Here is a 23,482-nt window from a genome sequence, read left to right as displayed (position 1 = left end):
CCTTCCGCCATCTCCTCAGATCGTCACCTGCTCCATTTCAGAAGTGGCAGGGTGGAGTGATAAGGTGGCCTCTGCTCCATTTCCTTGCCCAGTGGCTCTTCCCATCCCACAAATGTGCATAACCCCTCTAAGAAAGCCCTGGCGCCTTCCTGGGGTTGCCTTCTGGTCCCACCCAGGTCCACCCAGATGGGTCAGTTCTCAGCAGCGTAGCCCTGACCTTCACCCTGGCTGGAGCCATTTCCCAGGAAGCACCCCAGCTCCTGGAGCTGCAGGGTCCCCCAACCCCTGTACCTCCAAATATAAGATAGTCCTTCACTTCTGTCCTCTCCTCTCCAAACCACAGCCACCTTCAAGCCTAGCCCAAGCCCCTCATCCCAGAAGCCCCTGGATGCCCGTCCCCCCACTTCCAACCTACCCACCCACAAGCTAGGACCAGCTTCATCACCCTCCGTCACTCAGCTCCGTAGAGGGAACCTTCAGTGCCTCTTATACCTCAAGGGTCAAATGACACTTCCTCCCAGTCAGGCCCCAGTGACCTGTCCCATCCCCTCCCACCCCAAGCTCCGTTTCCCTGAAACCCGGCCCCTTCAAGCTTCCCAGGATCACCCTTGCTCCCACTGCTCGCTGTTCCCTGTCCAGGCTGCCATCAGTCCTCCCCACCTAAGGAAATCCTGCAAGTGATTGCTCTGGCTCACTTCTCAAGACACCCTCCTGTGTGACAGGGAGGAACAGTGACCCTGCCCTGGCTTCCTTTCACCACGATTTCAATGTGGCTCTAAAACCAGATCACTTGGCCCCATTCTGACCCTATGATTAACTGGCTGTACGGCTGTGGGCAAGTTGCTTAATGTCTCTGAATGAATCGTTCGTAAATTGGAAAGAGGTCCTCAGCACCTATCTCAGAGGTACCGTGATGGACAGCTAAAGAAGAGAGAAGACAGAGAACAGGAAGCTCTTGGCATACTGCCTGGCACCAGAGCCAATGTTCCAGAAACGTTAGCTGGTGGTGACCTTGGGAAACGGTTGTGCTGGGGTGTTGTTCTGACACCTCATGTTTGTATTCTCACAATTATTCCAGGAAGCTGGAAAAGTGAACGATTCCGTAGGGGACCCCAGCCCTGGGGGATCAAACCTGCACGAGGAGGCGCCTCCCCAGAGCTTGGGTCCCCTCTCTCTCTCTCTCTCTCTCTCTCTCTCTCTCTCTCACACACACACACACACACACACACACACCCCAGCAGGGTAACAGGGAGGGGTGTCATACTGCAGGCAGGAGAAGTCCAAAGGCCTCGTCGTCCTGAGGTCCTCCCTCCTGGGCAGCTGTGGCCCCCAGGGTTTCCACCAGGAGAGGCTCCTGGCCTGACCGCACTGCTGCGCTGGCAACAAGTCAAGCAGCTACTGGCCACTGAGCTCCCCTCCTGGCTACAGTGCCTGTGGGCTCTGAGGCCAAGGAGGGGACAGACTTGAAGGCTCCCAGCAGGCCATCCAGGCAGGAGACACAGGACACCAAGGCAAGCAGGTGGGGACACCAGCCAGCACTGGGGTTCAACGAGGCATCCGGCGCTGGCAGCTGGCCCCTCCAGCTGCTGGCTATGGGGCCTGGGGTGTGGCGGGGGAGAGGGACTGGGTTCAGTTGGGGAGAAAGGGCTACAGACCCTTGTCCCTCTTCCCCAGCCTGGCCACACACAAGTGCCCCGCCGGCAGGTAGGGTGCTGGGTGAGCCCAGAGTGGTGGTGGGGGGTGTCGCCCAGCTACACAGGCCCCATAATTCACCTCTGCCTCAAGGGCACCCACAGGGACCTCCCTGCTTGCGGTGGCTGCCAACACCCATCTCCACTCGCCTCACACCTCCTTCAGACGGCCTCCCCTCCTGCTGCCCATCAACCCCGCCCCCACACACAGGCTCTGTCTGGGGCTCTGGAAACACTTTCTGGGTCCCTGTCCAAGGGCAGGGCCTCCCGCCTGCCATCAGAAGAGGTGTTCCCCTCCCTGGGACTTCCACCAGGGCAGGGGCCAGGGACAGGCCTCCCTCAGGCCTGACCCACAGCAGCCCCTGCCCGAAGAATAACTCCCAGGGGGCCCTCCACCTGGCCTTCTCCACCTGTCCTGCCACCAAGGGAGGGGCCCAGCCATCCCCCGTGGTCTCGGGACACCAGTGCCACTCACATACGTCCCTTCCTCCTCCCCTCTCCTTGTGGTTCAAGGAGTCGGATGGAGATTGCGAGGAAGACACAATTCTGGGGAGCAGGGCAGACACACACTCAGAGCCAGGCAGAGGGACAGTCACGAGACTCAGTGCCTCCCAGCAGAGCCCCAGTCCCCGGCTGCCCTGGTTCACACTCTGGTCAGAACTCCAGCCACACAGCAGCCCAACATCTTCACATTCTCTGGCCACCAACCCTCCCCAAAGGGACCTAGCTCCCCAACGGCCACTGACCCTCTTCTGTGGCCTTACTTTTCCTTACAGCACAGATGCCTGGCACGTTCACCTTTCTGCTGACTGCCTCCATCACCGGCAGGTGAGCCCTACCCAGTGCCCACTGCAGGGCCTGGCACACAGAGGCCCTGGTGAAATGTTTACAGAATAAGGGAGTGAAGTCCAGGGCCAGCTCCCCACCCACCCACGCACCTCCCTCTTCACACCCTGGAACTTCTGTAGGGGTTGAGCCTGACTCAAGGGCAGGAGCCCCAGAGAGGCGCCCCCCCAGGTGAGAAGAGAGTGCAGGCAGGGACCCGGAGGGTGGCTCGGTGGTGCAGCACTTGCCCTGCATGCGAAGCCCTGGGTCCCATCCCCAGGAATGAAAAAGAAAGGAAGAGGGTGAAGTGGCGGTGTGATGTACAGAGTACTGCCACGCGGTGTGCGAATCCAGGGACTACTCAAAGAGTCCCCACAGCCTTCCAGGGAAGATGACAACCGCCTCTGTGACCCCAGAGCACACGGAGGCAAAGCAACCCGACAGCGGCAGCCCCAGGGCTAAAGAGCGGCCAGCAGATATGGAATAAATGTGTCACCTGTAGCAGCACGTCATGGGCATGGAGGAGAAAATCCAGGTGACAAATTCATTTCACAGACCCTGGGGCACAGACGTCGGAAACGCCCAGGCTGCATGAGGTCCCCGGAGGGGAGGGGGACAGGAACTCCCCAGGCCTCCAAGTGTGGATCAGTGGGCATAGAGAGGACACGAGCCAGGGGAAATTGGGAGTCCTGAGACCCCCCATCATCACCGTGACAACTGCCCACCTCGTAGGTGGGAAATGCAGGAGATTGTCTTGAGTCCTGCTGTCCTGGGCCCACCCTGTGCACCCCGGCGTGGGCAGCAGCACAGCTGGCCTCTGCCTTCTGGACGCCTGGAGCCTCTCCATTAAGTTGTGGCTACCAGGAATGTCTCCAGGCATTGTCAAATGACCCCGGGGGTAGAGAGATTGCCCCCAGCTGAGAACCAACAGTAAGAATTAAATCAAATGTTGTACCTGCAGCCTTGGGCAAGATGCCTGGCACTCAGTAAGGGGTACTAGTGACATCAGTTTAACCCTGTCATCTCTCTAGTGTTGTGTTAATTTAAATGATGCCCTCTCCTCTGGTCTTCTTTAATGCCTTGAGCCCACCATCCTTTTGCCACAGGGCCTTGGCACAGGCTGTCCTCTCCATCTGACATGCCCTCTCAGCTAGCTAACTGGAGCTCTCTCTTCAGCTTAGTCATCAGTGAGGCATGGACACTTCCTTGACGAGCCAGCCTCCTTCCTGCATCCATCCCCCACGCACATAGGCAAGGTAGGCACAGTTCTTTGATACCCACACTCAGCCCAACATCTGGCACTGAGTTGGGATTCAGTAAAGACTGATTACATGAAACAAACCACCACCATCCCCTTTGCCTGAACCACGTGCCAGTCAGCAACCTCCCAGCTCAGGAGGCCAGGATCTGACACTGCCTGGGTGTGGCCTCACCCAGGTCAGTGATGGGGGAGGGCAGGTGGGGCGCTGTGCAGGGGGAGCGGCACCCGCAGCGTGGGGCAGGCAGCAGGAGCAGTGAGCGCTTGCTAGGCCCAGGCCGCGGGAAGGCTGCGCTCTGCCCCCCACCTCCCACAGCCCTGCACACACCCTGGCCGGCCCCAGGGCCAGGGCCAGGGCATTGGGTTTCCCACAATCACATTCCTGCCTCCATAGCTCATGCTGGCGACTCCCAGGCTGGGGCTGGCAGCCACGCGGTCTGTGGCCACGCACTCTGTCCCAGGGCTAGCTGTGTAAGGGATCCTGCTGCTCGCCCCGGGGCCTGGGTGGCCTCCAACCCACTGCTGCCCGGCAGGAGGCCACGGCTCCCTGGAGGAGCCTGAGGTAGGAGGGACTCACCCCTCAGAGATGTTCCCAGGCTCCCCAGGAGCCCCAAGCCAACGGCCACCTGAGTCTGTCCAGGCCTCACCTCCAAGCACCTCAGCCAGGAGGAGGTGAGCAGGTCCTGAGGAAAATGCAGTCTGTGGAAGGGGAATCCTCACCCACTGAAGTCACATCAAGACCAAGATGGAGCCCAGCAGCAGGCCTGAGAGTCCTGCATCCTGCATGGCCCTGCAGCAAATGGCCTTGCTCTAGACAGGGTCTGGGGGGTCAGGAAGGAGGGACACAGAAGGGGTGAGAGCAGAGGCGGATGCTGCAAAAAGACACAGGCTGGGCGGGCAGGTGACAATGCCACACAGCCACACCCCGGTGGCCTGGCTGGAATCAACAGGACCTAGAGGCATGTCAGTGCCACTGGGGAGACCAGAGACGCCTTCCTTCCCTGTCCCAGCGGGGTCACAGCTGTTGGAAAGGGCACCACTGCTGGGGGCCATCCCCAGCTCGACTTCTGCAGACAGGACCAGGGAGCAGAGGGTGCTAGGGCCAGCTCACAGGGCTCGCGAGAGCAGATTAAGTTTTCAGGAAGTTTGTAAGTCAGCTGTTAGACACCGTCATCAATAAAAATCAAATCATGTAGCCAGTTACGGGGGTACACACCTGCTATCCCAGCGTCTCAGGAGGCTGAGGTAGGAGGATCGCAATTTCAAGGCCAGCCTCAGCAACTTAGCGAGGGAACCCTAAGCAATACAGTGAGAACTTGCCTCTAAATAAAATATTTTTTTTAAAAAAAAGGGCTGAGGATGTGGTTCAGTGGTTAAGCAGCCCTGGGTTCAATCCCTGGCACACACAAAAAAATTAAATCAGACAAATTGACAACTCAAGAGATCATATTAAAAAGCAAAGGTAGTAAATATTCAAACCTCTCCTAATCACTACCTTTTGCGATTATCTCTCCTCCTGCAGTCAGCACCCTTGTGATGAGGTACTCCTGTATCCCTGCTCCCAACCTTCTTCGACCGTCTCCTTGTTCAATGGTGCCACATTGCTTAGCTTGAAACCAGCCATGGTAGGGGTGTGTTCACCATGGAAATCAGCAAATGCTACCAATCAGGGCCTTGTTTGTTCTAGAGAGCTTGTTGACCAGCACAGTACTCGGGTGACGTTCCAGATTCTCACCTTCTTCACTCTCTCTTCTCTATCTGCTTTGCTGGGACAGCCAAATAATAGGACAAGGTAGCAGAGATACGATAAACCCTGCACAACCCAGCCATTATCTGTTGAGACCTTTCACAATCCCTGTGTGAGGAAACGCAGCTAGAATAATGACGACTTGTCTTCTCTGAGCCTTATTGGTAAAAGGGGATTGCTAATAGAACCCACCTCCTAAGACTGGTTAAATGAGATAACATGATAACTATGCATGAGCAGGAGATGACTATGCATGGCATGTGCCCTAGGACAGGGGTCAACCATCGCTGAGCATAAAGAGCCAGGTAGTAAATACTTTTACCATGAACCCTATAGTCTCTGTTCAGCTCCCATTGTAGCAAAAAGCCACCACAAACCATATGCAAGTGAATGACCACCGTCTGTCTGCTGATGAACCCTTATTTACAAAAACAGGCAGAAGACCAGATTTGGCCTGTAGGCTATGCTTCACCAACCCCTGCTCTATAAGGGGGAGGTTATTATTGGTGTTGTGTCATTATCATCCCCCATCGATAATCAGTGAGAAAACTGAGGACCAGAGAGACCAATGTCTATCCTGAGATTACACAGCAAATTTAGTGGGCAGAATCAAAGGTCTCCATGCCCAACCTGCTCAAGGCTTTTCCTAACAACACCTGCTTCCCCCATCAGAGCTCAGAGCATCTAAGCCAAGCTCTGGAGCTGCAGAGGACTGAGTACCAAGTCAGGACTTCAGGGAACCCGCTTCACTGCCCTGGAGCTTGGAGGGAAACCCCACACAGGCCAGCAGCTGCAGCCAACCAAGGAGAAGCTTTTAAAAGAGGGAATGGAACAGAGGAACGAGCAGAACTCCCTTCCTAATCAGGGCTGATTGCAACCTTAAGTAGAATAGCAGGCGAGGGTGCAACCCCATTTCATTTATAGCTGGAGCCAGCGCTTGGAAGCAGATGCTAAACTCCTTGCAAAACTACTGGCTGGCCCCTGGGGACGTGGGAGTGGAATGAGGAAACCTGGAGAATCCACAGTGCCACGTGTGGGCTGGCGAGGGCATGTGTGTGTGTGTGTCCCTCCAGGGTTTCCACATCTCCACATGTGCAGGGTGCAAAGAGCTCTCTGGCAGGTTTTATCCCGGGCCAGCGTGCCTCGGTAATTAGGACAACTGTATGTCCCACTTTGCCTGGAACGGTCCCACTCATGCCTGTTTAGCCAGCATGATCATTAATAGTGTTCCACACCGGACAATAAATTATACAGTCCCCTAGAAATCATGGAGCCAGACCCTTGTGTATATAGGGGGGCACCTGACACCTCTGCCCAACAAAATGTGGCTGCCATTCTGTCTGGTAATTGGGTCCTTCAGAGTTTAGCATCCCAATCTGGGCAAGATAGACCCGGAGTCCACGCATTTAGAGCACTTGCCCACATTTCTTTCTCTGGAAGAGAGCCAGGCAGACAGGGAGGAGAGGAGAGCCATCAAGCACCCCCGTTCCAGCACAATGCCGGGTAGGGGACAGGAACAAGAAACCTGGGCTGCACAGAGTTGCCTTCCAACAGCCCAGCCCCAGCCCCTGCTCAGGCCTGGGTTAACCAACCAAGCAAACCCTGACACCTCCAGGGCACTACCCCGGCTCAGAGTGCCAGCTCTGGGAACAGTGCCTGAGGACTGGCCCAGCACACCGCAAGGCTCCATCCAGGTGGCAGGCAGACACCCCACACACCCCACCGCCCACCCACAGCTGGCCTCCTTGTCAGCCAGCTCTGATCTCAAATCACTCTATTCTGGAACCTGCTTCTCCATGATCCCCTCCCCAGAACTTTCAACTCCCAACTGCCCTTCCATGCCTGTGGCCCAGGCTTGGGACACCTGTCTTTCTGGGTCCTCTCTACTTCAGGGCAGAACTCAGGCCTCTACCAACAACTGCAGGCTTTGGAGGTGGGTGCTACCCTGGGTGGAGGGGAGATGCTTCTCTAGCTGCCCAAATGCCCCAGGGAAGCCAAGGCTATAAGGTGGGGTGGGGATCCGGCCAAGGGCTGCAGCCAGCTGCTCAGCTGCCATGTCCCACCCTGAAGGGCCCTCAATGGGTGAGGACGAACATTTGCTCTTATAAAAGTGACTTATAAAAAGGGGGTGAAACTACCCATTTGGCCAATGGTCAGGAGACATCTGGGGAGAGGAGACAGAAGAGCCGGCTGTCTGACCTTGCTTCTAATACTGACCCATACTCCCACTTCTCAGGACTCAGTTTCTTCTGTGCTGACATTTGGATCTTAGAGCTGTTCTAGAGTGGCACTGTCCAGTAGAACTTTCTGCAATGATGTACCATCCTGTGCCAGCTCCTGCGGCCACTGTGTGCTCAAGATGTGGCTGGTCTCACTGGGAACTGAATTCTCTTTATATTACTTTAGATGTCCGTTTAAATAGCCACATGTGACTAGTGGCTACTGTAACCCAACTAGAGCCTCAGTCTCCTTGACTGTAAAATGGGGCTAAAAATAGATTCCAGCCTTCTAGGGTCACCATGAGGATAAAATGAGATAATACAGATTGTCTCACTTTAGGTTTTGGCACGTGATTAAATAGATTTTAGTGATTCTATCCCCTTTGGGGTCCTGGATCCCCTAATGAGGTGGATAAAACCCAGGACCTTACACCACAATTTAGCCATTACATACCGGTACATGCAAACCATACACATGCAGATTGCGCACTTGTGCGCACACACACGTGCATAACTTTGCATCCGATTTCAAAAGACTCCTGCAGCTCAGGAGTCTGTTTGAGGACATCCTCAGAACACGAAAGTTCCTCCTGGCTCTGAAAAGCTCCAAGGCTCCGAGCACACACGTTGCCGGTCCACCTCCTCCCCTCCTGCCTCCTGAGGAAACCCTCAGGGCTGAGCAGACGCAGGGCTTGGAAAAATCCTTGCGCACGGAGGGCAGGCCCAGGGCAAGGGCGACAGGACAGATTCCGTGAGCTCATCCCAGCAGCCGTCACCAGGGTTCCCAGAGAGGCCGGTGGCGTCAGGAGGGGGTGACTGGGTGGGAGCCGCGGTGGTGGCTGCGGCGGCAGCGAGGGGTGTGGGGCAAGGAGAGGGAGGCTGGATGGAACGCGCTATAATAGAGGCTTTGTGCTCCGCTTCCCAACTCCTGGGAACGCCAGGAAGATTATGAAACCCGGTGTCTTTGGGAATGCCAGTATTAGCTGGAAAAAGAATAATACGAAAATAAAATAATGCTCGGGATGGAGACAGCAGACGATTAGCAGACGGAGCCAGGGCCTCCCGCTCCGCGGAGGGAGCCAGGCTTGGCCCCTGCCGAAGGTTTCAGGGAAAGGCTGCCCGTGCTAATGAGCAGACAGGGCCTCCCTTCCAAGCAGACGTCTTCCAGAAGGGGGCTAGCCAGCCAGGCCCAGCCCTCCGGTGGACACACAGGCCAGGGGAGGGGTAGTGGAAGGCCGTGGGCATCACCAGGCCTGTCCTTGGGCCCAGACATCAAGGTACCAGAATGGCTACCGGCCCCCCTCCCACTGTCCTTCCCTGGCTCCTTCAAAGTCTGCCTCCAGTCTCCTCCGCCAAGAAGCCGCCCCTCATCAGTCATCAGACAGTCAGTCACCCCGGAAGCACGCATCCTCCCCACAGCTCCTCCCTAGAGCTCACTGTGATCATTTCTTGTCCTAATCACACAGGCCCTCCCCACGGGCCAGGCCAGAGGAGCATTAGAATATCATTTCTGTCCCATCAAGGAATAGGGTCATCTTGTCCTGCCTCCCTATCCAAGATGCTGGCCACATACCTTCAACCAGGTGTGAACAGGCCCTGCCTCTCTCTGTGAAGTGAGACTCTGGGGACCTGCCTGGACACTGAATCAGAGTCTGCATTTTAACAAGATCCCCAACTGGCTCCTTTGTTCAAGTCGGAGGAGAACTTCTCTACATGCATCCCTGTTAACCCTGACCATGACCCTAGGGTGCAGTTCCTCTCATGAGTGAGGTAACAGACTCCCTAAACGCATGAGTGACCTGTTCACAGCCTGGGAGGCAGAGGAAGCAGAATTCAAAGTACACCTGCATACTCAGAAGCGCTGCCCTTCTCACCAAGCTTTCACCAGCACATCAAGGGACACTGGAGCTGGGCACAGTGGCGCACACCTGTAATCCCAGCAGCTCGGGAGGCTGAGGCAGGAGGATCTCAAGTTCAGAGCCAGTCTCAGCAAAAGTGAGACTCTGAGCAACTCAGTGAGACCCTGTCTCTAAATAAAATACAAAATAGGGCTGGGGATGTGGCTCAGTGGTCAAGTGCCCCTGAGTTCAAACTCCAATACCCACCCCCACACACACACAATTGGGACTGTGAGCAAGGACCAGCACTCAGGTAAGGCAGCAGGGTCCTGGCACCAGAAAATCTTGGGACCATCTGTCCCAAGATGTGAGATGGGCTTTAGACCCAGTCACTCGCTGGGGCGTCAGTATGTCCAGGGCAAGGACAGTGGGGCTCAAGGAAAGAGCCCAGACTAGCCCTTGTTCTGGCAGGAAGTGTGTAAAGGTGACTGGGAGAGAGGAGTATGTTCGTGGGGGGAGGGAGGAAGTGTCTTGGGGCTGATAGGGGCTCAGCTCACTGGGAGTATGGTCCAGACAGTTATCGTCAAGTGGGCCTGTGTCTCTGTCCAAATGCTGGACACACCTAGGACTTTCCAAAGCTCTGTGGTCTTCCCACTCCAGGTATGTGGGATGCATCCTCCCAAACCACTGGCTCCCTCTGTTCTCTACCGCAGCCCCCCGTTCTCCCAGGACTCAGAGGACTTGGCGGCCTCTGGCTTCTCCCGCATATTACAGCCTCGGCCAGGTCACACCCCCCCACAGTGGCTCCCCCACAGCACTCAGCTGCTGCCATCGGAGCTCTTTGCCCAGTTCTGTTTTCAGAAGCTCCTCTCTCCTGGCGGTGGTACTGTCAATCACAGAGCAGGGCCACGGACCCGGATGGCCAATCAGAACCCTCCATTCCCTCAGGTGCAGGGCCTGGCTCAGGTACATGACCAGGTGGAGCCAGTCGCTTGGAGACCTTTATTAGCACTTTTGAGAAAGCAGCCCTCTGGGGTCCCCAGCGGGGAGGTGGGCTGTACTAGCTGATGGAGTGGGGCTTCGTGGGCTGTCAGGAGGAGGTCAGCCTTTGGTCACCAGCATCATCTTTGCCACCAGGGAGACAGCCAGTATGAGATGAGGCCAAGGCAGGAGTGAGTCCTGGGGTCACCGTGCGACCCTGGATCTCCTGCCACCCTGACGCCTTGCCTACCTTCTGGGTGCTTCCGGGCTAAGAGAGTCCATAAGCCCCCTTGTCTCTTTAGCCCAAATGAGTTGAGTCTCCCTTTGATGGAAGCAAGTCCTGGTTACTCACGGTGTCTGCCTGGCCGAACCAGACCCCGCCTGACCGAGACCCAGGCCTTCCTGGAGGTCTTTCCCCACCATGCTCAGTTGGAGTCACGTGACTATCCCAGGCCCTGCCCAGTCCTGGGCCAGGTCTTTCTGACTTAGGACAAAAGGGGTCACCAAACAGCAGCCCTGCTCCCTCCTACCTTGCTCCTGAGCTGGCCTGAGGACCAGTTCAGCAGCCAGAGAGCCCAGGCTCTGCTGTCTCCCCTCAACCTCCCCAAGACTTGGCCCAGGAACTAGAGAGCAGGCTTCCTCTGGAGCCCATGGCTTCTCAGACATTATCTGACCAGTGGAGGGTTTCCGCTCCTCTTCCCATGGCTGGGCCTGGCTCGCCATTCAAGGCCTGAGAGTGGCAGACTCTGTTCACTCCCTCATGGCCACTGCTGGCTTCGACTCCCATCAGATCCTGGGCCCACCCCCTGCAGCCTCTCAGCCCTGGAGACTGGAGATGGCTATGTCCTTGGTGTCCATTAGACATACTCAGGCACGTGTGGCTGGCTTCCCATGGATGGCTTCATGTCCCATCAGCCAGTGCAGCTGTGAGACCTGCTCTCTGGGGTCCCAGCCAGAGCCCCCATGGGGGTCACATGCTCACAGCTTGATTTCAGAGGGGACACCGCAGTCAGGCCACTCACTTCCACCCCTGGGAATCTGCAGGGCACAAGCTATATATCACTGGCCTGAGGGTCTCCAGTCAGACTCTCCAGGATGCGTCTGCTCATCTCTTTGGGGGAGTCCATCACCCAGACTATGGGTAATCTTGAACTGATTCCAGTGCCACTGGTTGCAGAACTGCACTTCACAGGCTCAGGTGCTAAAGTTCATCTCTCCCCATGTACCTGAGAAGCCTGTGAGCATAATCCCTGTCTCAGGACAACCAAGGGCATCCCAGGGTCATCCGACATCTCTAGCTACTACAGTGTCTTGGGCCTCCCACCTCCATGCCAACCAGCCTCTTTAAGAAGATCAGGGTCCCTTGCCTCCAGTCCTGGCGGTCAGTGATGAGAAGCGAAGGCCCCTCCCTCTCGACTACTTACCACTCAAAGAAGCAGAAAGATGCTATTTTATTTTAGGACAACACCCAGACAGGGTGACTGGCCAATGAAACATCCAAAAAAACAAAAAACTAACCTGGGGGCTCCCATGCCCCTCCCCCATCAGCCCCTGGAAAGCCCTGGGAAAGCAAGTCAGACCCCACACAGGTGCAGCCCCACCTACCAGAGCCCCCTCGAGGGCAAACACAGCCGCAGGCCCCGTCTTCTCCAGTGGCTCCATGCGGCGGCGCCATCGACGGCGGCGAAAAGCATCCGTCTTGCGATACTCAAGGTGGAACTTCCAGCCAAAGAGAGAGGCATACTCCCAGCCCTCGCCCTCCGCCTCCGCCTGCCTGTGCTGCACGGGAGAACAGGGTGGCTCAGAGGCCAGTTGCCAGGCCTGTGGGGCGTCCAGGACCCAGCATTGCCTTCCTGCTGTCCATAGCTCCCCACCGACTCCCACAGCAGTGCAGACCAGGTAGGAAAACCTGGGAGGGCTGCCTGGAGGAGGGGGGCTTTGAGAAGCTTCTGCAGCAACAAGACCTCTAGGTGAGAACATCGGGAGGGGAGAGGAGGCTCCATGGCTGCAGGGAGGGCCCACAGGAGGGGAAGGTGATGCAGCAGTGGTGGAAACCCTGGCTCTGGGGATGCTCGCTGATTTGAATTAGGGGAGGGTTGCATGAATCCAGGGGTTTCTTGTCATTTCCTTTTTCTTCTTCATATTCCCAGCTTATAAAAATAGAAGTGGGCCTGCAGTTCAGAGGCAAAACAAAGATCCTGCTTCCCCAGGAGGTGGGATCCAGGCGAGCTGTGGAGACCCCCTGCACTTATTCCAAGAGGCCCCTCTCCCCGCCCCAGAGGAAATCTGGAAGCCTCTCGCCCCAGCTCCTGGGAGAAAGTAGCCTGAGGCTATCTAGAGCCACAAGCAGTGACAAAGGCCAGTCCTGGAGGTCAGCTGCCTCCCCTCCAGGAAGGAGGCAAGGCTAAGGGGCCTGGCCAGGCCCCACCTCTGACAACCAGCCCGTCAGGGAGAGCACTGTGGGCCTGGCTCACAGCAGCAGCAACAGCTAATTACCCAAACGCTTCTTCTCCCCAGACCCAGAGACATTCCTCTTTAGATTCTCAGCTCAAAAGAGAGGAAGGAACCTGGGTCATGCCAAAGGCTACACTGGTGGAAGCCTGGGTTCTTGGGCCAAAATTCAAAAGTGCACTTGGGAAGGAAGGAAGGAGGGAGACCAGGAGGGTCCAGGGGAGGCAGGCACTGAGACCATGCAGAACTTGGGCATCTGTGTGACTCTGGAGCAAGGGCATGTGTCATGTGTGCTCATACGTGTGCACTCTGGCCCTGTCTGTGTCCTGTGGGATGGGGTCCCGTCCTTGGGTACATGCTGACGGAGCCCATCCTTATCCCTTCACCAGGCCCCATGCTCGCTCCCTGCAATCAAGTCAGGTGGTTCCAAGTTCCCTGCAGCTGCCTGCTTAGAGCCTGCTTACAGCCACCATGCTGGGGAGGTCTGTATCCCAGCATGCCCCAGCAGCCTTCAGCCAATGACAGACAGCTAGGAAGATGCCAGTCCAGCCCCCTTGCCTGCCAGGTGAGGAGGATTCTGTGGTCCAATGTGGGCCCCTCCCTAAGGCACATCCTTTCCCCTCTCCCTCCTGAGAACACAGTCTTTAGGGCCTAGAGCCAAAGCCATGTCATGGATTCTGCTTCTGGGAAGCTGGGCCTACTCCTGGGGTCGCTCTGCACCTGCTGGGGCTGCAGGGGAACCCTGTGTGTGAACCCCTGGGGTAGGCTGGCCACGTGGATATGCTGTGTCTGTGGGACCTGCATACCTAGGTACTAGGAGTCATCTGTACATGTGCTGGATGTGATCACTGTGTGTGTTGGGTGTGATCTGTGAGCAGCTCCAATGAGTCCCAAGTGCCGACGCATGTCACACGCACACCTGCGTGTATCTGTGTGCGCACAGGTGTCTGCACCTGTACCCCAACCTCCTGCAACCAGGAGTGCCTCTCCCAGTCCCCACCCCACCCCCACCCCCGCCAGCTCACCCTGTTCAGTGCTTCCATCTGGCTGAGGTCCCTCCTGCGCAGGCGGACCCAGCGCCGCCGTCGGTGCGTGTAGTACATCTTCTCTGCAGGGACCCAGTGCCTCGGCTTTCGGTCCGGGGGGATAGTGATGCTGTACTCCCAGCCTGGAGGAGGACACCAGTCACCCATTGCACGATAATTCCCCATCTCTCCTGAGGCCATCTCTTCAACTGGGGCATGCTCACAGACTCAAGCAGCCGTGACTCTTGGCCCTAATTTGTCACTTGAAGTGGGGATGTATTACATGAAATAACCCAGTGAAAGCCAGTGGCCCAGGCCAAGGGGCTGTGGCACTCAGTGGTCCTCACCAGCACATCTCGAGCTCACCAGGATGTGGGGGGCTCACCAGGCTGCACAGGTGACCCACCTTGTTCATCGACAGCCCGGTTGAGGTCCGTGGACCATTCCTCATCTTCCCACTTCCACCCCAGAGGGCACTCAATGTCATCCTTCGGAAGCACCTTCTCTCCATTCTAGGGACAAATCAGGAGAGGCAAGTGTGAGAAAATCAGACAGACTTCATCAGGGGCCCAGAAAAGAAGCCCCAGACAGAATGGCAGAGCCCCAGAGACCCGTGTGACTCAGGACTCCTATTCTTCTAGAACCCAGAACATGGAGACTCAGCAGGTACGAGCAGGGCAGAAGATGCCCCAGCCTTCTCTGAGCCATAGGCCCCTCCTGGGGCTCAAGGGGCAGGTGGGGCAGCTTTCCCTAGAGTCCTGGACAGTCGGTCCACCCCCTTACCACATCAGTGTAGTTGTCACTCATGTAGATCCACTGGCCCCCGGGGAGCCGGGTCTGGTTCTCAAACACCTCCTCCACGAAGCTCAGGTGACCAGCATCAGCATCATGGAGCAAGCTATGGGGGAGGCCAGTCAGAGCCGCTGCTGAAGAGGCCCCCATCCGCCCATCACCTCCAGGAGAGCACCCTGCCTTGGCCAACCTGCACATCAGCCTCACTCAAAGAAAGACAGAGGGAGGGTGCAAGAGACCAGAGCAAAAGGAGACCCAGGGGCACCTCGTTCATGGCAAAAAGAATATATCATCCAAGATAAAGAAAGAGAGGGGGGAGCCAGTCAAAGGCACCAAAAGCTGGGTGGGTAGTTGAAGCTCAACAGATAGTCCTAGAAATATAAGGTGTTATCTAACTGCACACTTAAGAGCCGAGTGCTTGACTTTAGATTATATGTTATAATTTAATTTTTTTAAAAATTCCCAAACTTTAACCAAACGGGAAGAGAGACAGGGGAAGAGGCAGAGATGGCAATGTGGATGGAGAAAGATGATGTCAATCTGGGAGGGACCACTGGGGGAACATGTGAGCTGCCTGCAACCCAAGAATTATTACACGAGGAGCAGAAAGAGCTTGTCCACGGTGTCATGGAGGACAAGGCCAAGTCAAATGGGGGCTTCGTAATAAAGGGCCTTCTCGGTGTTAGAGAGCTTCCAGAAGGAACACTGCATAGTGAGCCCAAGTCTTGGGAGAGCCACAGTTCTAGTGACCAGTGTAGCAGGAGGCAGAGGAGTTGACAGAGCTGGGGACTCTGAAAGAAAGGACTGGGGCAGATGGGGACGGTGGCTGGTGGGCAGCCAACCCTCACAAGACTACTCTGCCCACAACTCACGTCTTTTCTGGACACACGAACCAATCTCCAGCCCAGGCCCAGCCAGCAGAGGGGCGGAAGCTGTCTTTGGGTAACTTGATCTTGCCCCTGACGTCAGAAAACTTGGGGTAGGTGAGGCCCGTGGTGCCCCAGTTCCCAACCAGGGCCAGCTTGGTCTGGTTCTCATACTGGAGGGAGAAAGAGAAGTACGTTGGGCTGCGGCAGGTCCCGCAGGTTCAGGGGGAGGCAGGGGCCAGCTGGTGGGCACTCACAGTTTCAGCAAAGACAGACAGCTTGCCCTCGGCAAACTGGTTGAACTCCTTCTCATCCACAGAAAGCCCGAACCAGAGCTTGACTCGTATCTGCACAGGCATCCGGGCCCCAGGTACCTTCTCCATTGGATACTAGGCAACAGAGAAGGGTAGAAACTCACATTCCCCTTCAGGATCAGGATGTCCCAACTGGTGGGGGCTGGGGTCCTCCAGGTTTGGACATACCAGCTCAACAGCCCCTCAATGTTGACCAGCGCCTATTGGACAACTTCGAGTTTCAGGGAACTGGAATGTATAAGAACTCTCTCCCCTGCCAAGATTCCTTCTCATCAAAGAAGACTACATTGATCCCACCCAGGAGCTCTCTGCAGAGAGGGACCATGTCTAGGTCAGGGTCCTTCATCTTCCCCTTCTCTCACAGTTCCATTCTCCTCAATCCCATTCTCTTCAGAATAGCACTGTCTTATGGAATCTTCTGCTACAGTGGAAAGAGTTTCTCTCTGCACTGTCCAATATGGTAGCCACAAGTCCCATGTGGCTAATGAGCACTTGAACTGTGGCTGGTGTGACTGAGGGATTGAATTATTTGATTTAATTAATTTAAATTTCAAGAGCCATATGTGGCTACCCTCTGAGACAGAACCGTCCTAGAATCTGTCTTTAAAGGAAACACAATGATGACACAGGCCTGGAAGAGGAAGAAATTAAGGCCATTTCATTTCGTTCTCAGTATTTCATATTTTAGCCAGACGTTGTTAGTGTACCATCTAATATCCCTACATTTTCAAGTGCTTATCAGCATGTTAACCACTATTTACTGGTCTTCAAGTGCTTTTAATCCTGAAACCTTCAGACACTCTGCCAAAATTGAATAACCGCAATAACCCAACCTAAAAAAAAAATAAACATTCTCTATGATCACTTCACCATTTGACTAAAGCCAAAAGTGAGATACGGAGTGAGAAACAGAAGTCTCTCACTCTTGGAATAAATAACACACGGTCCCCATACAGGAGGTGACACATGAAGTACCTAGGCCCCATGTGCATGAGCTCAGAAGAGCATGTCCTCTAGGACAGGGAGTCAGGAGAGAAGAACAGGAAGCTCTGGGGGTTCAGAAGAAGAGTGGGAGCCAAGGCCAAGGTCCCAGGCTGGTGGGGAGGGCTGGACCCCTAGCAGGAGTCAGTACAGGAAGGAGGCACAGGAAGTGGTGCTGGCCAGGCCTGGGCAGCCACCATCTCACACTTCCCAGACCCTCTGCTTCTGTTCATCCTGGTGAATCCTGAAGGAGCCCCTGATCCCACGTGTCACCCCTGGAAACCTCCCCAGAGCTGATGGCTTCAGCTGTCCTGTCCCCGGGGGTGGTTAGCTGCCTTTTCCCCTCCAAACCACCAGCCCCAGGGAGATGGCAGGAATGCCTGGCCCCCCTCCCCCACCTACCCCCAGCTCTCTCCCTTGCCCTCCCCCAGACAGGGCCAGCCTGCTCAACCCAAAATAGCAACAGCAAATAAAGAAATGTCTAGTTTGGGGCTCCTCTCCCTCTCTGCTGGTGCTCATTTTTTCCAACTTTGGTTTAAGTTAAGAAACACCAATGTTTTCTTGGTCTCTGCTGGCTGCCAACATTTTTGTAGAGCTTGCTCAGGAGCTACTGGCGGGGCTCGTAAACTCAGTGGGGAAGACTTCGAGAAACAATTCTGTATCTTTTTTTTTTTTTTCCTTGCTTAGAATCAGGGAAAATTTTCAGTTTGCATTTGGCTGTGGCGGCAGGGCCAAGAGGTCAGAGCCAGAACTCAGTCTGTCCCAGGGAGGCCCCCAGGTGTGCCTCTGTGTCCACACCCCGACTCTCAACACACAGCCTTCCCTGGCCAGCCCCCCAAATGGGACCACTCCTCCATTTCCTCTCCTTTCTGCCCCATGAGCAGAGAACTGGCTTAGGAGGGAGATTCTTGGTCAGACCTAGAGGTTAGGATCACACAAGGGACATGTCCCAGGTAACATCTGAGCAGACTGTGGTTCAGTCCCCTGCCCAACACACACACACACACCCAATCCTCTCCTCTTGGCAAAGCTGGCTTCTCCTCTGAAGTACCAATGACCCTACTTGCAGATACGCCCATCCCTGCTCATGGGTTGGCTTCTAATCCAGGTACCTGTGGAGCATAGGATCTCTACCACAGGAAAAGGGAAGAAGAGGGCAGACACCAATATCCATTGATCACCTAGGTGCAGCAAGGTCCATTACCTGGGTTATCTAATTCAGTCCTCAAAACCTATGAAGTTGACAGCCTTATCCTCATTGTATAGGTGAGAAGAAAATGGGCAGTTCAGAGAGGTTAGGCAACATGCCCAAGGCCACACAGAGTACCAGTCAGCCCTGGAAATAAGTGTACACGCTGTCCAGCTAAAGCCTATCATCTCCACCCACACTAGGGAGCAATAAGAATGGCTGGCCAGCATATGAAGGGGTCAAGAGCACAGAGGGCTCTATTCAGAGGGTTCAAGGCTAAGGTTGATCAACAGTGACTTACTGAAAGAGATGAGGTGGGAGGAGAGACGTGGGTGGGGAAGCAAAGGGGCTTTGGGAAGTTGGACCAGGCTGGGGTAAAGGAGGCAGCTGAGGCTGGGTAGGCCCTGACTGCAGAGGGAACAGGAAGTGGTAGAGTAGGCCTGCTTCCCGGCCATTCAGCCTCTAGCAGGGCAGCCTGAATGGCAGCTTCACAGAGGGGCCTTCCCCTGGGGCCTGCAGGGCCACAGCCCAGGGGGGAATTCCCACTGTGTTCTGACCACCAGGCCACAGTCCCCTGACCAAGCAGCCTTGGCCCTGGGTCCTCACATTAACCCAGGAGGGTAGGTGGCCCCTCCCCAAACACTCGCTCACCTCCCTATCACCAAGGCTGGTGGGTCCCCCCAAAAGAAGATGCGGAGGGAGCAGGCTGGGGTGCTGGAAGAGGGGGAAAGGAAGGAGAGGGCAGGCTGGGTGAGACTGAGGGCTGGAGTCACAGGCACAACCCAATCCCTCTGAGGATTCTGAGTCACAGGCACAACCCAAGCCCCAGACACCAGCCTTCCTAGCAGTGAAGAACTTGAACCCCAGCATGGCTCCCGCTGGAGTAGAGGGGGGGAGTCGTGAGGGTGTGCAGCCAGGTCTGTGCCTGGATGTGGACAGCTGGTGGCCAGGCCCTCTCTACAAGGGACCTGCCCTACAGGGCAAGAACAGCCTCCGAGATCTGCAACCCGCCCTCACAGCCTGGGGCCACAGACTCCGCCTCATTCCTTCCCAGGGGCCCATGATTCCAGCTCCAACGTTGGAACCTTCTACACCATAAGCATGGATTCTGGGGACTTTGGAGGGACAGAGGAAAAACAAAAGTCATTTTGACCAAAGCGCTTTCTCTTCCAGGACCAGAACCCCAGGTCCAGAACAGGAACAGGAAAGGGATGAAGTAGGAGGGAAGCTTTGAATTGAGAAGTGCAATCATGACCTGGAGAGAGGAAAACTTACTTTCAGAAAAATGGTCTGCAGCTTCCCACAATTCTTGCCACAGTAGCTGGCCCCGCGTCGGGAGAAAAGGACTTCGTGGGCCGGCACCCGCTGGTAGGCTACACGCTTGTCTCCCTGCAGCATCCAGATGATGATGTCTGGCAAGCTGTTCTGGGGCTGGAGAAAAGGTGGCCGTCAGGGTGGCTGGCGACAGTGACCAGTGACATGCCAGGCCCACACCTCACAGTGGCACAGCACTGTGAGCTGACCTCTGACTCAGAGGCCCAAAGACCTCTCCTCAGCAGCCTCCATCCACACACCACCCACTCCTGAACTTCCCCTTGACCTCCAGGGAAGGCTGAGTCTCCAGCGGCTCTCATCCCCCAGAGGACAGGGCATGAGGCTGCCCCCAGCTCACACCGGAAGCAGAACACAGGTTTCCAGGAAGAGTCACTCCTGCCTGGGGCCAGAGCGTCAGTTCATCCCATCTACTGGGCAGATGTTCTTGGGGGTGAGTATCACACTTAAGGGACCAGACTCCCCTTCCTCAACCCAGAGGGCAGCAGCAAATCCAGAGAAGGTGCACATCTTCCCAGAGGGCACTCCTCCAACAGGGGACCCTTGAGGCCTGGTCTGGAACAGAAGGACTAATTTGGAACAGAAGGGTCAGGCTCTGAGCCCTGGAGGCTTCTAGCCATGAGGGACAACTGCCCATTGCACACTCTGGAGAAAGCACTGGTTGGGAAAGGGTCCATCTGCTTCCAAGGATGGTGAGCCACGGGGCTGGCTCTCTACCCAGGTCTGTTGCTGAAAGTCCATGCTCCTGGGGCACTCACTAACCTGTCACATGCACTGTTTCACTTAATCCCTACAACTGCCCAGGAGGCAGGAAGGGCTCCCCCATTTGACAGGTAAGAAAATTCAGGCTTAGAGAGGTTAGGAGACAACTCAGGTTTTTCTGCCTCCAGATATGTGTTCCCAACCACCATGCCAGGAGGTCAAAGTGTGTCCCCCAGGAGCAGCAGGAGTTCCCAGGATCTTGTTAGAAACACAAATTCTCAGGCTCTATCCCAGACCTGGGGTGAAGGGGTCAGGAACCCTGGAGTTTCTGATGCATACACAAGTCTGAGCAGAGCTCTCTCCAGCTCCCTTACAGTAAGAGCTCCCATTTGACCTTAATCCTCCCTGCTATATTCTAATCTGTGCTCTGTTCAGCATCAGCCTAGGGCAAGATTATAGATGCAGCCAGAGACCAAACCTCAGGATGGTCCCCACCACTGTGACAGGCTAGTCAATGGCTGAGACACACAGCATGTCCCCAAGGAACTGGCCTCGTGTCTACAGGCCACCCAGGGGGGCATCCAGAACCCAGCACCCCTTCCCAAATAGCCTTCCCCACTTCCCCTTGTCAACCTGCTGCTCCAGAAGGCCCTCTGGCAGCCTGCCCTCTGGAGACATCCCTTCTCACCACCTCCATCTCCTACCTGGAGATCCCACATGGCTCTGGTCAGAGTGGGCAGCAGCTGTGTCTGCCCATGACCTGTGAGCAGATCCTTCTCATTCTCAACAAACCCCTGGCTTGCCTGCTTGCCCAGGAACTCAGTAGATACATCTGGCCTCACAGACCAGGGGAAGGGTATGCATGTGGGGAAAGGGTGCCCCAAAGATAAACTGGAGCCAATTCTAAGATACAACAAAGTTCAGAGTTACAGCAATCCATCCTTCCCTCAAAGGCATCTAGGAGAGCAGGAAACACTGGGCCTGTGAGAGGCAGGTTGGAAACCAGGAACAGACAGGTACTGGTTGGCAGGAAGAGGTCAGGTCCCTGGGGAAGCAGGCCCAGCACCAGAACTAGAGCCAGACATTCTGGTCTTAGCACAGTCTCTACCATCCTTTAGTGGGTTGGGGGCATTTACTGACTACCTCCTATATACCTGGCTCTGTGCTGTGCCTCTTAACACCCAGAAACCTGTTGTATCCTCTCTTCTTCTTCTGCAAATGGCAATATTGAGTCTCAAAGAGGTTGGGTCCTCTGCCTAAGGTCTCCTCCCAGCAGTGGAGCCAAGGTTGGATCATGCTCCAGACAGTGCCCACCCCCCACACCCAGTTCCAATGTTCCAGGCAACAGGACAGCAAAGGAAAGCAGCACCCTGCAGGGTTAACTACCTCCTCTGCCAGGACGCGGAGACGCAGGAGCCAGTCCTCAGCCTGCTCCAGGGCAGCGGAGAGCTCAATTTGACCAAGCTTCAGGGCCAGTGCAGCCTCAGTGATTTGGCTCAGGTGGCGGGTGCGCAGTCGGAACAGGTACTGGTCCAGATGGGTGGCAGAAGGTATCTCATGGACATCACTCAGGGGCTGGCTGTGAGAGACAGAAGGCCAAAGCTGCCCCAGGTCCAAGCACACATATGTGTGTACACACAAGTACACCCGTGCACAGCCTCACAACAGAAGGCCTGTCTGCACAGCGCCTTCTCCAGCCTCATCGACATGAATGGCTCCCTCTGTGACCCTCAGCTCCTCCAGGAAGCTTCCCCAACCTTGTCTGCCCTCCTACCTCCCATTCCGAAGCCTAAAAGCCTTTATTCTGGGGCCACCTGTTTGGGGCTCACCCTCAACCCCTTGTCTGATGAGTGCTTTTGCCTGGGTATCCCCTCGCCACAGGTGACTGCAAGCTCTCAGAGGACCAGAGAGTCTGCATCCTGTCCCTGCATCCTCCTAGGCAGAGGCCCCAACACTAAGTTGCCCTACACTGAAACAAATCGTTTCTGCGTTGTGCACACACTTTCTCCAAGAAAGAAATTTATGAACCCCTGACAAGCCACTGCAGACGCCGTGGGGAGGCCCGCCACCAATAATACAGATGTGTCCACCCAGGGCGGCCCACAACACCCCTCCCAGACGCTCTGCCTGGGGAAGCTTTAGGAGAGGTGGTGGGGCTACATGCAGCCCTCAAAACACAGCCCTGAGCCCCAAGTGTGGAGTTAGGTTTAAACTCAACCTCTGACTTGCGCATGCATACATACACCCACGTCCCGCAGGGGCTCCCTAAAAGTCCTTCCTAGGGCTGCTCCACACCACTCTAAGTCTCAGGTCCCTCCACCAGCAAGGGTCACGCAGGATCGGATCGGGTGGGGGCGTCCATGCGCTCCTATACCAAGGAGGACCCCCTCCGGCCTGTCCCTGCTGGAGCATGGGGGTGCCCCGCCCCCACCCCACCCCGGGCGAGCCCTTGACTCCCCAACAGGACATTAGTCAAAGCCGCCAGGTCTGCTCCCACCGCTCGCTTGCAGCGCCCCCTCCTACTCCCCTCCCCGCAGCGTCTCGACTCCCGGCTCCCGGCTGATTTATTTTTCTGCCAATTTCCCCGAGCTATGCAGAACCAATTACCGCCGGAGCGCAGCGGCACCGCCGCCGCCAGATCCACCACTCTGGCAGCCCTCGGCGCACTACATTTTTCCTGTTATTTTTTTTAATTGAATTTTTAGGGTGGGGGGGGGAGCAGGAGGCGAACTCCTTCTCGGGGAAACTTAAGCCCCGGGGCCTGTCTCAGGTCACGTACTGCACACCCTGTAGTAATATAATATTTACTGCCCCGAGGGTGCCGCGGACGGGGCTGCCCGGGCCGGCTGGCCGGGTGAGGCCCCGGAGCGGGGCTGGGGGCGGCGGGCGACAGGGTAGGAGAGCCGCAAGCCAACCGGGGTGATTTATGCGCCCAGCCTGGGTCGGAAGCTGGGAGGGACTGTGCTACAGACCACCAGAGGGAGATTTTCATGGAAGCCCCAGCCTGGCCAAGATCCTCGAGAAGCAGGCGGGACCCGTGAGCGCCACTAACGAGATGCTCCCACCCTGGGAAAGCCCGAGGCAGGGGGTACAGAAAGAAGGGGAGACGGGCAAGACAAGGCAATGGGGTGCTGCACCCCAGCCTTAAAACAATGGCAGACGCCCTGCTACCTCTGGCTGACTTGGAAATCAGCCTCTAGTGACCCTGAGCGCAGGGATCTGCTAGGAGGAGACCAGAGCTGGCTACTCATAAGTTGCTGCCTGTCCCTGC

The 23,482-nt window shown here is 56.1% G+C and overlaps 1 protein-coding gene across 21 annotated transcripts in view; it reads right to left on the bottom strand.

Annotated features, from left to right (window-relative positions):
- Dysf (dysferlin) overlaps nucleotides 1–23,482 on the bottom strand; it is a 205,292-nt gene that overhangs the window by 88,228 nt on the left and 93,582 nt on the right. For all 21 annotated transcript variants that reach the window (XM_076834051.2, XM_076834056.2, XM_076834058.2 and 18 more), the window contains 8 exons: nucleotides 21,598–21,790; nucleotides 19,453–19,608; nucleotides 15,951–16,082; nucleotides 15,700–15,866; nucleotides 14,819–14,933; nucleotides 14,442–14,547; nucleotides 14,036–14,178; nucleotides 12,165–12,338 (listed from right to left, as the gene is read on the bottom strand). In XM_076834051.2, the coding sequence (XP_076690166.2) occupies nucleotides 12,165–12,338; nucleotides 14,036–14,178; nucleotides 14,442–14,547; nucleotides 14,819–14,933; nucleotides 15,700–15,866; nucleotides 15,951–16,082; nucleotides 19,453–19,608; nucleotides 21,598–21,790 (1,186 nt within the window). The remainder of the gene's footprint in view (nucleotides 1–12,164; nucleotides 12,339–14,035; nucleotides 14,179–14,441; nucleotides 14,548–14,818; nucleotides 14,934–15,699; nucleotides 15,867–15,950; nucleotides 16,083–19,452; nucleotides 19,609–21,597; nucleotides 21,791–23,482) is intronic.

Source organism: Callospermophilus lateralis, chromosome 14, assembly GCF_048772815.1.
Source record: "Callospermophilus lateralis isolate mCalLat2 chromosome 14, mCalLat2.hap1, whole genome shotgun sequence".
Taxonomy (NCBI): domain Eukaryota; kingdom Metazoa; phylum Chordata; class Mammalia; order Rodentia; family Sciuridae; genus Callospermophilus; species Callospermophilus lateralis.
The sequence above is the reverse complement of the archived record's forward strand: the minus strand, read 5'-3'. Positions and strand labels throughout refer to the sequence as shown.